The 15,366-nt window shown below is 38.6% G+C and overlaps 3 protein-coding genes, 1 long non-coding RNA gene and 2 other non-coding genes across 9 annotated transcripts in view; 3 read left to right on the top strand and 3 right to left on the bottom strand.

The window, feature by feature from the left end:
* The first annotated feature begins 380 nt into the window (after window positions 1-380).
* Window positions 381-3,069, top strand: gpalpp1 (GPALPP motifs containing 1). Its single transcript, XM_030415623.1, has 7 exons — window positions 381-605; window positions 718-847; window positions 925-1,029; window positions 1,135-1,393; window positions 1,499-1,663; window positions 1,763-1,864; window positions 1,999-3,069. The coding sequence occupies exons 1-7, from the start codon at window positions 518-520 to the stop codon at window positions 2,215-2,217; spliced, it is 1,068 nt and encodes a 355-aa protein (XP_030271483.1). The 5' UTR covers window positions 381-517; the 3' UTR covers window positions 2,218-3,069.
* Window positions 3,070-3,165: 96 nt separating this feature from the next.
* Window positions 3,166-10,042, top strand: LOC115580478 (general transcription factor IIF subunit 2). 2 transcript variants are annotated; one of them, XM_030414843.1, is made up of 9 exons: window positions 3,166-3,311; window positions 3,880-3,953; window positions 4,220-4,244; window positions 4,845-4,983; window positions 6,581-6,640; window positions 7,798-7,879; window positions 8,379-8,478; window positions 8,877-9,020; window positions 9,189-10,042. In XM_030414843.1, the coding sequence occupies exons 1-9, from the start codon at window positions 3,246-3,248 to the stop codon at window positions 9,309-9,311; spliced, it is 813 nt and encodes a 270-aa protein (XP_030270703.1). In that variant the 5' UTR covers window positions 3,166-3,245; the 3' UTR covers window positions 9,312-10,042. The 2 variants fall into 2 exon arrangements, with proteins under 2 accessions (XP_030270703.1, XP_030270704.1); XM_030414844.1 differs by lacking the exon at window positions 6,581-6,640.
* Window positions 10,043-10,602: 560 nt separating this feature from the next.
* LOC115580479 (uncharacterized) lies at window positions 10,603-12,725 on the bottom strand. 2 transcript variants are annotated; one of them, XR_003983865.1, is made up of 4 exons: window positions 12,575-12,725; window positions 11,610-11,802; window positions 11,223-11,302; window positions 10,603-10,832 (listed from the first exon to the last, which is right to left on the bottom strand). It is a non-coding gene; the product is annotated as an uncharacterized LOC115580479 (long non-coding RNA). The 2 variants fall into 2 exon arrangements; XR_003983864.1 differs by having other exon boundaries at window positions 11,610-11,805; window positions 12,575-12,724.
* Window positions 11,055-11,187, bottom strand: LOC115580913 (small nucleolar RNA SNORA31). The gene has a single exon (XR_003983960.1). It is a non-coding gene; the product is annotated as a small nucleolar RNA SNORA31 (small nucleolar RNA).
* On the bottom strand, window positions 11,409-11,544 carry LOC115580914 (small nucleolar RNA SNORA31). The gene has a single exon (XR_003983961.1). It is a non-coding gene; the product is annotated as a small nucleolar RNA SNORA31 (small nucleolar RNA).
* Window positions 12,726-14,249: 1,524 nt separating the features above from the next.
* LOC115580070 (protein TANC1-like) overlaps window positions 14,250-15,366 on the top strand; it is a 43,035-nt gene continuing 41,918 nt past the window's right edge. For both annotated transcript variants that reach the window (XM_030413925.1, XM_030413924.1), the window contains exons 1-2: window positions 14,250-14,387; window positions 14,625-14,736. In XM_030413925.1, the coding sequence (XP_030269785.1) occupies window positions 14,661-14,736 (76 nt within the window). In that variant the 5' untranslated portion in view covers window positions 14,250-14,387; window positions 14,625-14,660. The remainder of the gene's footprint in view (window positions 14,388-14,624; window positions 14,737-15,366) is intronic.

Below are 15,366 nucleotides of genomic sequence, written 5' to 3'. Positions count from 1 at the left end.
AAGCACTTACGTGATAAAAAATAAAAAATAAATAATAATGATACTACTACTACTAATAATAATAATAATAATGATAATAATAATAATAATAATAATAATTATAATAATAATAATAATAATAATGTCCCCACCAAAATGGGACACTTTAATACATGAAAATATCTTTGTTTTATTTTTCTAAGAAAAAAACGAATACATTTCTTTTTTTTCAGTCCATGGTACACACAGAAAAAAATAAAGACAATATTCACCATTAATAGAGAAAGATGTCATAGCTATAGCAGCGATCACATAATATCTATTGTGCTTTTATTCTTGCAGCGGGACAGCTTACTTGTTGTCAGTGCGGCTAACTTAAGCTAGCTTGATAAAAAATGCTAACGCCTTGTTGTTTACTTCCGGGGTGAAAGTTCGAAAACGTCGTTCGGGTTTCCTCCGGTTTATGGGGCAGTCTTTTTTTTTTTTTCCTTAAATTCACTATTAATTGCTTTGAGTACGTGACTGAGTATTTAACATAATGTCGTCCGATAAACCAATCGGACCTGCCTTACCACCGAGGTTCAGACAGGAGGAGAGCGATGAAGACTCTGATAATGATAACGGGTGTAAGTTTCAGACAAAATACATTTTACAGTGCAATATAAATCAACACTATTCGTATTATAGGTTGCTTTTCCCATGGTGGTTCATGTTCTTTCATCTCTCGACCTGTTGTAGTCTCGGGCCCTGCTTTGCCTCCCGGTTACAAACGGGGGGAACCGTCGAGCTCCTCTGATCAGAGTGACCAGGAGGTGGCGGTGAAAAGAGCGAAAACAAGACACACAGATGTGGTCAGATCTACAGATAAGTAGGTTCAGTAAGGACTAGAAAGGACAGAAATAAGCGTCTCAACAAACAAAACAGTAACAGTTCACTTTTGAACAGAGTTGAGAGCGCAAAAGAAGAAGAAGAAGAAGAAGAAGAAGATGATGGTTTCTTTGGACCAGCCCTGCCACCAGGATTCAAAAAACAACAGACTTCACCAGAAAGGTGAGCTATCAAATACTATGACACATCCCAGTAAATTATAATGAGTGTAAATAGTTAGTTTAAATGGTTAATCATGGGAGTTGTGACTCCATGGTGTTCTCTCAGGCCACCTGTACTGGGACCTGCTTTGCCTCCTGGGTTTCGCAGAGCAGCACATGAAAACGATGATGATCATGATGATGAAGAAGGAGAGGACATCCCAGGGCCTGCCCTACCCCCAGGCTACCAGGCCGAGCCCTCCAGCAGCGAGGGAGAGGATGAGGACATGATTGGACCCATGCCGACCAAAGGGCCGGTTCAAGACTCTGTGGCTCTGGACTTCGAGCGCAGAGCACGAAGGATGAAAGAGAAACTGACAGGAGATGTGAGTCGTTCACTCCTCTTGGTGCTGTTCCTTTTTTCATGCCTTTTTAAAGTTTTCCGCTTCTGCTAGCTGAATTTGTTCCTGTGCGTATTTCTGGGTAAACAGGACACTCCTGAGGTGCTCACCAGAGAAACATGGATGACTGAGCTTCCACCAGAACTGCAGCACATTGGCTTGGGGGCCCGAACTTTCAAGAAGAAGTCAGGTCCGGAAAACAAGGATCGCTCTATGTGGACAGATACACCAGCAGACAGGGAGCGCAAGATCAGGGTAATCGATTGAAAATTACTATTATCTTTTTACTTAATATTGTCAGTTATTTTCAAACACTACTTTCCTGTATTTTATGGATCTGTCCTTGACCAATAGGAACGCCTTGAGGGAAAGAAGAAAGGTGAGGTGGAGAAAGATGATGTCCCACAACTCTCCAGAAAGGACTTGGAAATGGCAGAGAAAGTGTCAAAGTATAATGTAAGTGTCATTACATTATCTCTTTTTTTCCTCAATGTCCCAACATATAATTTATGCCAGATGTAATGCACATTTAAGAAGCATTCATATGAAACTCAGGACTAAAAAGTTCTCTATCCACTCCCTGTCACCAGGAGACTAAACGTGCTGAGTCTCTGATGACTTTGCACACAAAGACGATGAAGGAAAAAGCAAAAGAGAAGGTTGACCAACCAGTGGAGAGGAGACCATTCGATCGAGATGAAGACCTGCAGGTGAATCGTTTTGATGAAGCACAGAAGCAGCGGCTGCTGAAGAAATCTCAGGAACTGAACACACGGTTCTCCCACAGCAAGGAGAAGATGTTCCTGTAACACTTGCCAGAATGTCAGAAATGTGTTGCTACCAGTTACAGTCTGGCTGGAGATATTTTCATTCAGGGGTTGTATAATATGGACTATGTTTCTATGGATAGTTGTGTTACACAAATGGGGATTTTTTTTCTTTCTGTTTGTCTATAAGGTAAGCTAAACTGGACCTAATGGACTATAAAGACATGGCAGACATGTCACTGGCTGGGCACATGTTTGAGCTTGTATTTTTCCAGGAAACACTCTCAAGCCTGATGACATAGAGGCATATATTCAAATAAATTCAATATTTTTCCTACATTGGTATGCAGTCTGTCAGGTTATCTTTTGAAAACTGTAAAATCACCTGTTGAATTTAGTTCACTTGATTTTAATCCTGTTGGACTAATGTTGCATTTGGCAGTCATTTCTATCTTATTTGTTAAAATAATTGCGGAATTACACTGGGAGAATGCAGATTTGGCAATTGCTTAAAATGATTAATTTGGACAAAATAAGCATCAAAATCAGTATTAAAGAAGAATCCAACATTGCAAATATGTCGATAGGTGATAAACGGGGGTACTGTTGGATTGTTTAATTCTGCATGAGATCATCTCCTTTTAATATAGGTCAAGTTCTGAGCAATATTTAACTAAATAAATTTTAGAAATCAGTATCTCAATGTTCAGTCGTGCTAGTGATGTGGCTCTTTGTACATTTGTGATTGATTTATTTGTTTTTATTGATCAAACCTTTTACTTTTTGCTGTAAAATGCATTGTTATGCTGCATTATCCTGTACCTTTGCAATCTTACATGTGTCTGCGTCTGACAGTGTTTTTAAAAAGTTGATTAAACTTGTTTTTTTTATATATTTGTTATTGTTTTGCACATACATTCTTATATATGAGCGTAACGGTCCCATATTGGTAAGAAAGTCAAAGAATTCAACATTGATATGGACCTTCAGGGTCGCCGTACTGTCGTATTTCTTTCACGCATGCGTGTGGCGGTTGTATTAATAAGCTAGAAGAAGCATCATTTTAAAACATGTCAGAAAAGGGAGAAGTGGATTTAACTGGTGCCAAGCAGAACACGGGTGTGTGGCTTGTAAAGGTGCGTATATGGCCTTTTTGGTAACGCCAGTTCATGGGCTATAGGGACAGTTAACGTTATTCATTTAAGCAGCGAAGGCTAATAACGATGTAGCATAGCATTAGCTTCTACAATGAAAGATGCCTTTCGTTGAGCTAACGTTGGCTAACTTTATGTTAGCTAGACAAGTGAAACTGGTCTTAACTACTCATCGTGTATTTATTTTTATGCACTTAACACGTACACTGCAGCTGTTCTATTATTTGAAATACAGGTAATTCAACCAAAGTAAAAAAAAAAAAAGGTGGTCAGATTGATAGTCTGTTAGCAGGGAAAACGATCGGTGCGCCCTGGAGAGAGAGAGATGCACTTTTTATGGAGATGTGTTCGGCAAATTTCTGTACAGAATAAATAACTTTGCACAGCCCACCATGTAGCTGAAAAAGCATTTTTTAGAGTGATATAGGGTCTTAGTTAACGTCACGTTTTTGCCAAAATTTGCAGAAATGTAAATGATTAGCTCATTACATGTATGTTATAGTTATGCCAAAGTAGCCCTAATAAAATATACCCATGTTTTTTCATGCAGGTGCCCAAATACCTCTCACAACAATGGGCAAAAGCGACCGGAAGAGGAGAGGTCGGGAAACTCCGAATCTGCAAGTATGTGAAGCAACCGATCATCAATTAAATAGAGGCCAGCCTGCTTAGTTTATGTTATTTTATTTTAATTTAGTTGTCGTCACAGCATTTGAATATACACTTGTAAGTTGAAGAGAGAGGGGCACGTTTTGTGTGTGCTGTTTAAAGCCTATACTAGGAGTGTGTTGCTGTTACACTAGCACTAATCCATGTCAAGTAAAAGGTAAAACCCAGTTATTCTCAACAATCAATTGATTCTAATTTTGCTCATCATTTTTATCACCCAGGAAGGGGAACCAAGGCAAAGCAGAGGTAAGTGCTAATGAAAGAAGTTGCATATAATGCCATGCACAGTGAAATGATTGTGCGGAAATTAATCCTATTGTGATTATTTTTGACAGATATTGTGACTGCAAAATGATTACTGATTAGTGAGAATGACATTTTTTGCATCATTGTTTTAATTTAAGTAGTAAAAGTATCAAAATCATGAAGATGTGACATTTTATTCTGAAGAGCAAGATTTGTTGGCCAGAGCATCTGTAGCCCCACAGTACTTGATTATAATCCTTTACTATAATCCTGTCATACATTTTATCTTTATCAAACATTTGCAGCTACAATTTTATTGGACATAGCACCTAGCTATATTGCAATAATGAAATATTTTATTTAGATTAGTTACACACCCCAGGAAATTGTTGGGATTCTGCTATGCCTTTTATGATGGCCATTCTTGTGTTATTTAAGAATGGCTTTTTATAGCTCTGAAAGAGCATTCAAAACAAGTGAGTTTATGTGTACCTGTCTGTACCTATATTACTGTACTGCATTTGTGATAATGACAGGAAAAAGATTAAAATCTGGAAAGGGGCTGAAAAGATTAAATGTGAATGTTGCGGCTCCTCACAGGTGTCTTTCACTTTGAACGAAGAGCTGACTGTGATAGAGGGTATAGAAGATAAGACGGTGTCTGCACCTCGCGAGCACCCCTTCACCATGCAGTCAGTGGGTGGTCAGACGCTGGCAGTCTTCACCGAGAACTCGTCAGGTGAGTTGCTCTTTTCATCTGCTAAGTGTCAGATTTCAACACCTCAGCTGCAAGATGAGGTGCTCGTGACAAACCATAAATTCATTTATACGTTTTCTTTGATGTGAAATATCTGTTTGTGTTTGAGCCAAGAGGTAAGTTCTGTGTGGTCAGGTGGCTGAGGCACCCATCCTGCTGCTCTTTGTACAGCTTGCTCTTCCCGCGCAGTCTTTCTTTTGCCTGCCCTGCTTGTCTCTGTGTGTTGTGAACTCTCAACAGAGTGTGAGGTTGTCCACAGTCCTAACAGAATACATATGAGAAATGTACTGTTCACAGTGGATAAGTGACACTCAGTTGCACACAGAGGAGAGCCGGTCTGTTGGAAATTGTTTTCATCCAGTCTGATCTATGTTTCTGTCTCTACGTATATGGGAATTTTGGTTTCAGTGTTCGATCTTCTGTCAGTCATTTCTTTGTGGTTTGACCTTTTTCGGTCCACTGCCAATCACCTCAGCAGATTGGGGATCTGATCAGGCGCAATGGCCCAATTTGGGATTCTTTTAACATAGAGTAGATCAATATCAACACAAATCTTCACTGAATTTGTAGTTGATTTAATTTTTGCATGTGTTTCTTTGGTTTGGTTTGAATTTCACCAGCCTTGTCTGCCCTCTGTGATGTAGGTGTTTTGTTGCTATGGGTTCTGGTGAGCTTTTGCTACTGTCCTTACTTTGGGACACCGACTTGTGTGTGTGCGTGTTTTATGGCTGCACAGTTGAATTGTTGTTTTTGTTTGTTTTCTTATTTCTATAATAATTTAAAAGGGATTACTTGACTTTTTATTGACTTATTCTTTAATGGAGGGCTTGACCAAAGAAGGTAGCTGCTAAAAAAAAAAAAAAAAAAAAAAAAAAAAAAAGTTATACATAATTAGACATCGCAACTATGCCACAATTCTTTAATAAAATCAATGATTCGATTTTACTTTTGAGCTCAAGGTCCCAATTTGATTTGATTTCATTTGATCTAATAAAAAATAAAATAAAAATCAGCACTGACACCATTTTTGATTACCAATTAATTAGTTTGTAAAGATCAATAGACTAATTTACATTTTCAGATTTTTTCAACAGATATGCTACATGGTATCAAGTGTGTTATGACCACTATAGATGTATTGGCTATGTGGCACACTAAGACCATATGGTCAAAATGTTAGAAAAATGGGCTGTAAAACAAAAAAACAAATGTAAGATTCACTCGATGGCAGAAGAGTATTTTACAAGAACAGCTTGAGTATGTACACCTGCAGAAACCCACCAAGATAAGAATTTCTAATCCTGGTGGGTCTTATGCAGCATGTGTCTAGCAGTGGAACTTCGGCGTTTGTGCAGCCCTCTCTGGTGGGATAGGGTATCTGTGCTCGCTTATTTTAAGGGCATGCTTGCTTTGCTCATACGCACGCGTGTCGTCACATTTTGCCGAGCGGCTCTGTGTGATCAAACGTTTTCGTATGCGACTAAACCCTGGGTGTGGTTCTCACTGTTCGATCCCCTCCTCCCTCCGTCTTCCATCCCCTGTATTTTCATGTTCACCATCCCTCCCTCCCTTCCTGTAGGCCAATCAGAAGAGAGATCTGATGGCAGCAGCTCAGGGTCTGGGGCGGGGGCAGGTCCAGGTGAGTCCTCCGTTTCGCTAGCAAGTGACAAAGTTTCACACTTCAGACATACTGAGTGTCTGTTATTTTTTTTTATCAATAAATACTGTTTGTAGTACCACAGTAGTAACCCACATACATGCTTTGGAAGATGCGTGTACTGGTATCAAAACTGTAGACATCTTGTACCCATGTAGCGGCCAGTTTTGACCTGACGCAGCTCATGGGACTTTTCTGTTTTTGAGCACAATTATATCCATATGGAGCTTCTGCACCCTTGGCTTGGAGGAGAGTGCTACCTGCTCGTGGTGGTTGTAATGTCAGTCCAGTTGTTACATTGTGTTGGCAAAGATCATTAATATTCGACTGCTCTAAATGTTAGTTTAGATCTACTATACAGTACGTTAGCAAGCCTCCTCAAAACAACATGTAAATGAGCTAAGGCTGTGATCAAGTGCCACTTCTAAGATTTGTTGATGATCTGGATGTTTGATTTTGTTTTTCTTCTCTTCTTTTACTTGCTACGGAATATAAAACTAACATGTATAGAATCACTCATTCACATGATTTTCTTTTTGATGGGTGAAACTAATAAAGCTGTTTATGTATCCAAATGCCCAGCAGCCTATGAAGGGCTTCACATAATGCATATGAAGCAGTATGAACATTTAAAAAAATTTTTTTTTTACCAAAATAACTGATAAAATATTGGTTGACAGCAAAGAACTCTAGCTCAGGCTAACGGAGTTGCTGGTTTGGAGATAGCCTTGAATAAGTGGTCATCATTTTCAAGTACTTGTAGAACTAAGGGTAACTGGGATGTTTCTGGTAGAAATGCATTGACTGGATTGAAATCAATCATGGGAGAAATAGTAGTAATAGTAAACTCTGTTGTGGAGTTTGAGAAACTGACTCTGGATGGCTCTAACATCTTAACTTCAACCTTAGAAGAGGGCCTGGGCTCAACTAGATTCACGTCACTCGCAAAATGAACTGTTTGAGTGTTTTTTTTCTTTCTCTACAAACTGACTCACTCTTAGTGTATTCTTTCATCACTTCTCTTTTACACACATGCAACAGGTCAACCTTCACTGTATATGACGTAAACATGCACCTTAAAATGGCACTGTGACACGTAGACTTCAATGGAGATATTAATTAACACTTTTATTTTTCAGATAAAATAGCCTTGGAGGGAGTGGTAGTACAGAGAGCAGAGTGCAGACCTGCTGTAAGTGAGAGCTACATGAGGCTGAAGAGGTGAGTACTTTCCACATGGTGTGTAGGGAACCTGCAGTTAGTTTGCAATGTCAGATTAATAAACGTTGATGATCATTTTAAAGGGGAATTCTGTTATTTTTAATACAGGCCCCAGAATTTCTCCTTTCATTCTAACTTATTGTGCACGGAGGTCTGGAATTGTATGTGGACATTCAGTATTTATGTCATTGTTTCATGTGTGTTGCATGTTCAATCTTAATCATGTCCATATATGGTAAACTGGATTACTTGAAAAATGGAATCCCCTGTATAATGTATACACTGTAGCCTTAATTATCATTTGAATAATTCAAATCACAAAGTTTGACACTTTGAACTCTAATTTAAGATGCTAAAATCACTTAAAAGTAACAAAGCAACAAGCAATTTGTATTACATTTTATGACATCAAACTTGTGTTTCTATTTCTTTAGTTTTTTCAGGTCACTGTACTCACTATGTGTTGTTGTCAAATAAAATCATTGTCATTGTCCAACAGATTACAAATTGAAGAGTCCTCCAAGCCAGTCAGGCTCTCACAACAGTTGCAAAGTCCTGTCACCAACAACTACAAACCTGTGGCCAACCATACGTACAATGTAAGAAACAAATCCTATACATGAGTACATCAAATTTAAGTAATGTAGCCAGCACATACAACACAGTTTATTGACACTTGACAAGTATCCTCCATATATTTAAAAGCGTATGGACATATTTTTGCAAGTTTTTGACCAGTTTCTACAAATCATGTATTCTTGTTATTACTGCAAAGTAATTGTTTGTTGATTACCCCTGGTGTGATTTACCAATGTCAAGCAAACTTCTAGTGTCTCCACGTTAATGTTCATACAAAACTAAAAGAAAGCCTACTGCATTCTTCAGAAAATGATCATCAGTTATAAGATACATGATGTGCAAAGCCACTGGTACGGCTCTGTAATGTGTAGGTCTATATGTAATACTGGATCTGTTATCTGTTTGCTTTTTGCTGCAGCTCGAGTATGACAGGAAAAAGAAGGAGGAGGGCAAGAGAGCAAGAGCTGACAAACAGCAGGTGTTGGACATGTTGTTTTCTGCTTTTGAAAAGCACCAGTACTACAACATCAAAGACCTGGTGGATATCACCAAACAGCCTGTGGTAAGACTGGAGGGCAAAATGAGGGCTGTTTATGCCGACTGATTTCAAACAACACTATTGGCTGCTATTAAGTGCAGAATATTCCTAGTTTTTATAGCTTTCAGTCAGACAGAACGAGAGCTCTGAGAGTTATCCATCTCCTCTGATTTGAATTTTTTCCTCTTCCAGATTTATTTGAAGGAAATCTTGCGTGATATCGGCACTTACAACGTGAAGGGAACACACAAGAACACCTGGGAGCTCAGGCCAGAATACCGACATTACCAGGCCGAGGAAAAGACTGATGAATAGTTTCTCCCAAGGCTGATCCACCACCTTCATTTGTTTCGGCGGTGAAGCCTTCTCAGACCAGGCCTTGGTTGGACCTTGAAGCTCTCTCCTGAGTTCTGTACATCAGGTCTCCAAAACACACTGGAACATGAGGTCAAGCGTAGGTTGAGTTTTACAGGGAGATGTTGTTGTGTTGTTATTTTGTATGAAGAGGCACTGGGAAACAAACAGGCTCTTCCTGATATGGTTTGTCACAGCTCCCGCACTCCCTCGAAGGAAAACCAGCCTGTATTTTCAATTGAATCTGTCAGAGGCAAGGGACGTAGCACCCTGGTTCTTAGCATAGAATTATGTTTTAATATTTTTGACACAACTATTTCCAGAGGTAAGGGGCTTTATGTTTAAAAGATACACATAAAGACTGCAAAGGATGCAACACAGGTAATGGCCCTCAACACTAATTTGATATGTGCAGAGCAAGTTTCTTTTTCTAGATATTTTATAATCTGACATCTTAGTCTTTGAAATATGTGATGCTTAAATCAACAAAAAAAAACATTTTGCTCGTTTCTGCACCATGTCATATGTGGGAGAACAAATGTAGCCAGAATTAATGTTGACCAAATCATGGCTGTCATCCTGTCTGAATTTGTGCTTCAGGTGTCTTTGCATTTTCACTGTAATTTTAATGTCTTATGTAATAAAATGTTTCAATAAAAATTGAATTTTTACTAGAACAGCATCACAGAACACATCTACAGTTGTGTAAATCAGTGAAAATGTACAAAACAAATAGCTATTACATATTTTTTGTAAGGCTCAGCTTTTTTTTTTTTTTTTTAAATATACTGTTAATCCCGAAGTGGGAAATTCTTTTCCCAAGGGTTTTGTTCCATTTGAACAAAATCCTGAGTTTACATTGCTCTAATTTATGACTTGGCATTCATTTTTGTGGCTTTCCCATGTATTACACTGCACAAATGTACCACCTGCTTCAAACCTTCAACCATTTGTATAGTATTAGTCTACTGTTCAGAGCAGAAAGCAATTAATACCACAGAATAAAATTCAGCTTGATAAATCTGCCAATATTCTACAATGATCCCTCAATTGCAGTTTGCCAAATACGTCATGGTAGCAGGACATTTTTCACTTTAACATGACAAACTTTTGCATCATCAGCTCTGAAGAGTTCAGCAGATCTGACAGTATGCCAATGCATCTCTACAGGCCTCTTAGGCAGGCTCCATTTAAATATGATGAAGAGTAGCATTATGCAAAAAGATAAATAAAGTAACAAAAATGCATAAGATGGAGTTTGAAGGTTTATTTAAAACATGTTACATGTGCAGCATAAGGAACCGTACAACTCTGCAGATAAATGCTGCTGGTAGATTTTTTTTTTTTTTTTTTAAAAGAATCGTCAGTGATCAAGTATGGCAACTGAATGCAAATGTTGGAGTTTGGTTTGGCATCAGGGGAATAGAAGATGTTCCACTGGTCCAAATCTCCATCAGGGCTTTGCACTGTCTCACTTATTTGCTGCAAGAAAATGGAAAAACTATTAAGGACGCACCACAGCATAAGAGTATCACAAAAACAGTAATTCTGAAACAAGATCTTAAGATAACTAGTAAATGACAAAAAGCTTATAAGCAGTTTAAATTATTCACTCCATTCATGCACTTTCGACACATTTCAAAATGTTGTGGGTGTTGACAAACTATCTACAGGTCACAATAAAAATGTGATCTGGGATAGCTTGCATGTATTCCTCAATTCAATCTGTACTGCTATAGAATTCAGCAGTCAGAAAGCGCGAGGAAAGCTTAGTTTAGCATCTCTATGCAAACCCAAAAGCCAATAATGCCCGCTTTAGGTCTATCAGTGGATGCAAGTTCACTACAACTAAAAGACATTGCATGTGCTCACCTTTAAGGATAAGTTCTGACCACAACTTAAAGTGATCTGCTGCAGTATCCTTTCCAGGGTCATCTCCCCACACTCAAACCCTGAGAATGGAAAATGGAGGGGAGAAAAAAAAAAAAAAAAAAATTACACTTTACAGTATGTCATCTGATTTACGCACCAATTAAAAAAAAAGGTTTCACATTTTGGATTTATCCTCCCCAATTCAATCCGAGACGCCACGGAAAAGAGGCGGGCAGAAAGCGCAGGGACATTTAATGTTGCATCAGAAATAGTAAAACCCAGGATATCTCACACCAGAGAGCCCAGGCTGTCAAAGATGCAGCTATTGATCGAGGTCAGTCAAACCTTATACCCAAGCATACGACTTGACATAAACACTTCACATACATTTTTACACAGGACTTGATGCAGCTGGTCGCCGTCCTCTTGCAGGAGCTCTTTTCTTGGACCCATTTTACCAGTAATTACACTGCCATGTTTCATCAGCACCATCATGTGTGACACTTCACGTCAGAACTGGTACACAGTCATCCTTCTCCTCCATCTGTTTCATACAGGTGTCCAGCACATGCCATCTGATCTGCTAGGAAAAAAATGCAAGAGAAAGGCCATTAATTGCCAGAGAAGCAGGTATATCAAAGTAAAGTTTATGAAGCCAAATCTGCATTTCTGGCAGAACAGAATATAAATGCAAAGATTGGAGGGAGGAGGGGAGAAAACAAAAAACAAAAAACAAACACCCTACAGCTGTGAGGCATCTGGTGGCAGTGTTTCATTCAGCGTCATAAATACAACGACATATTGAAATTACAAACAAGTGAATCCATCTTTGACGTTAGCTTGTTTTTAAGTTGAGTTAAAGTCAGTTACCGCAATGTAAAAACTATGATAGTTAAGGCAACACATTGCCCACAAAGTGAAATCATCCAAGCCACTTAATATAGCCTGTATCAAAATAATACACTATCACGTCAATTTTACAGTTAGCCCTGATATTATGATAGTTAGCACCCGCTACAAAACTCATGTTAGCATTACCGTTAGCTGGCTACATGAGGATATGCTAGCCAAAAGGCATTGCTAACTCTGGTATGCCTGCTGGTTATGCTTTCCCCTTCCCCGGAAAAACACTTGGGTACCAGGCCATATTTTGTCGTCGTGAATTTAACTTCACTGATTTAATCATAACGAGGGCTAACTTTGCTGTATCCTCGATAGTTAACTATGAAACTCATTCAAACGGTGATACAAATGGCACCAACACGTGGCAACAGATTGAGATTTTAAACTAAAACTTAAAACGCTCCGTTCACTTGTCTTTCTCTTAACAGTACGCGACGTTATATACTTACAACAGAGCTCGCCGGTATTGATGACTGGACTGCTGAAATCGTTTTGCATGGTTTATTGAAGAAGGTTTTCCGGGCCTGTGCTTCCACTGAGAGCACAGCTAGTGAAAGGGCCGGTGAGAGCGGAGCCTCGTGTTTAAATACGTCAGGGCTCATTTCCGCCCCCTTGAGGACGGAGACGGAACTTTACAGTGTCGCCCCCTGGTGTTCACAGGTGGACATGTCTCGGTATGTTCAAGATGTCCACACCAGGGAAATAAGAATTATTACACAAGAGAGCATCATTTAAAAATAGAAATGATAACATAGTAAAAAACAAACAAGCAAAACTTCAAAAAAGATGCACAAAATATGTTTACATTTATTGTAATTGTAAGTGCACTGAATTAAACCTTTCCCCAAGTAAAACCATTGTCATATCCAGGATTCAATTTATTTAATTATTTTTTCATATATCCTTTGTATATTACAGACAGACAGCTAAAACTGCTGTACATATTATGAACGATTAAAACCTATTCAAACTATTTTTTCCCCCATCTGACTGTCATCACGGCAAACAATCATGCATCCCGAGACATCACACTGTCATACTGTGGTCTTGGATGAGTTCTTGTAATGTTTAAGATTTTTCACTAGATAGGGCATTTTACCTGTATTTTGGCCCATAATCCAATTACACGCTATTTCCACTTTTATTCAAAGCACCTATAAAAACAGAGTTTGCAAAGTGCATCGACAATCAATTAAATTAGGAAACACAGGAAGACTATTACAGAACAAACGACCACCAGTCAAGTCAAACATAAGGAAGTCTGGTGGAAGGAGAGTTAAAACAAGAGGGCAGAATTCCAAATGTAAAAACACAAAAAATCAATATGAGTCATAATCTACAAGGAATACAGTTGATAGAAAAGCAAGATCACAGAGAAGGGAGAGAAAATAAATATATAAATCATAAAAGAATAAATGCAAAGATAAAAATAAATAAAACAATAACAACAATAAAGAACGATTAGAAGAGACTACACTTGGTACAAATAAAGTTTCATGTTAAAAACTGCCATAAGAATAGTATTTATCAAGTATATGGAAAACAACTGTTTTTTTCTTTGTGTTTTGTTTTGTTTGTTTGTTTGTTTTTTTGGTCAATCAACTAACAGAGTGGCATCATGTAGACAAACTGGTATTTAAAGGGTAAAAATCCTGAAAGTGAATGAATATGTGTTTATAATTGTCAGTGGTTGGTTGGTTGAAATATGTAACCCAGTGAAAGTTTATAATAATATTAATATATATTATTTTTAATGGAAGTTTTCTGACACAGACCATTTTTCTGTACTGAATGTGGTCTTTAGTATTTATTTATTATCTTTTAAATCATCAGTTGCTCGAGGGTTGAATATGCTGCAGTCAATTTCAGCTAATGTTATGTAAAGTAGTCAACAAGTGTTCAACACAGATTATTTATTTATTTATTTATTTATTTATCAGGTAATTAGGCCCGTTATTCGCGGTGTTGTGTTTGCACGGTGATATAAATAAAGAAAAAGTAGCCCGTACTTGCAGGTTAAAGGAAGATAGCGGGTTGAGATCAACATGGAGTCATTGAGCACACATCGAATGTGGAACATATGGCAAAACGCGCGCGGGCACGAGGCGCGCGCCCGCCTCTTCCTCCAGCCCGGCGTGAGTTGACTGAGGAGCTGCAGCACTTCTTAATTGGACTCCATCGAGTTTCAATGGTTCCTCCTCCATCAGCTTCCTGTGGATTTATGTGACGACACGCAGGCTTCAGAAGGAGACTCGAGAGCAGGTAACTTCAAGCTCCATCGTGTTTGTTATGTGTGATGTGATTAGCCTTTTGTGTGACGCTTAATTTAAAGAAATGACTTTTCATTATTATTATTATTTATTTTTTTTAAGACTAATTATTCTCTCAAAACCCATTAATTCATTCTGGTTACCCAGCAGTTGAATTAAGAACTAACAGGGGGGGACTTAATGGTGCCTGAAATAATGTGTTCCTAATTCAAATGAACATTTTGCTTAGTCTTCCACAGGCGGTAGTGAAAGCAACAGCCCAGCTATGTTCAGGGCAGTGTTTGGAAACAAGAAAGAGGGTGGAGGAAAACGAGGAGACAAGAAGAGCCACAGGCACCAAGGTAAGAGGAAAAACTACCTGTGTGACAAAACTAGGGGATGTCAACACAGCAATGAGCCAATATTGCACCTTTGGGCTGGCATCCTAATGAGATTTATTCCAGTTTTTATCATGTGGATGCTTTCTTTTTGTGTGTCTCTCTGATCACAATGATGTGTATTACGCTGGCTCTTGCATTATTTGATGGCAATATTCAGGTTCTCTCCTCTCCCGTGATTTAAGTAGAGCCATTTCAATTAGCCTAATTCATCAGCCTGTTCTGTCCTTCACACAGTGTCCCGCTGCTTGCATTTAAAGTGTGTCAGGAGAAGTTAGAGTGGGTTAGGCAAACATCCTGACCTACTAAAAAAACATACAGAATTTCACAAGAATCTGTGAGTGGGCGACAACTAAATGAGACGAGTCTGCACCCTCATTATGAATGTGTTAGATCTGTTGTGCACAAACTGAACATTTTCGTTGTCATATTGTCAGCGAAAAGTGAACAGAAATGGAACATTTTTCTGTTCAGATAAAGCACAGCTGTTTGCATTCCTCATAAGGGTGAACTTGACAACTTGCTGCAGTATAGAGGAGATTTCAGACTGCGCAGTGGAGATAGATGAACATGAGTGGAGCTCAGTATTAGAGC

This window comes from Sparus aurata, chromosome 4 (genome assembly GCF_900880675.1).
Source record: "Sparus aurata chromosome 4, fSpaAur1.1, whole genome shotgun sequence".
Lineage (NCBI taxonomy): Eukaryota > Metazoa > Chordata > Actinopteri > Spariformes > Sparidae > Sparus > Sparus aurata.
This window is presented reverse-complemented; position numbering and strand designations above follow the sequence as displayed.

What these genes read in the sequence shown, in the direction of transcription:
- gpalpp1 (XM_030415623.1), top strand. Translation starts at nt 518, where the DNA reads ATGTCGTCCGATAAACCAATCGGACCTGCCTTACCACCGAGGTTCAGA. An exon ending in CAACAGACTTCACCAGAAAG is followed by an intron (nt 1,030 to 1,134) that starts GTGAGCTATCAA and finishes GTGTTCTCTCAG; the next exon opens with GCCACCTGTACTGGGACCTG. An exon ending in AAGAGAAACTGACAGGAGAT is followed by an intron (nt 1,394 to 1,498) that starts GTGAGTCGTTCA and finishes CTGGGTAAACAG; the next exon opens with GACACTCCTGAGGTGCTCAC.
- LOC115580478 (XM_030414843.1), top strand. Translation starts at nt 3,246, where the DNA reads ATGTCAGAAAAGGGAGAAGTGGATTTAACTGGTGCCAAGCAGAACACG. An exon ending in CGGGTGTGTGGCTTGTAAAG is followed by an intron (nt 3,312 to 3,879) that starts GTGCGTATATGG and finishes TTTTTCATGCAG; the next exon opens with GTGCCCAAATACCTCTCACA. An exon ending in GGGAAACTCCGAATCTGCAA is followed by an intron (nt 3,954 to 4,219) that starts GTATGTGAAGCA and finishes TTTATCACCCAG; the next exon opens with GAAGGGGAACCAAGGCAAAG.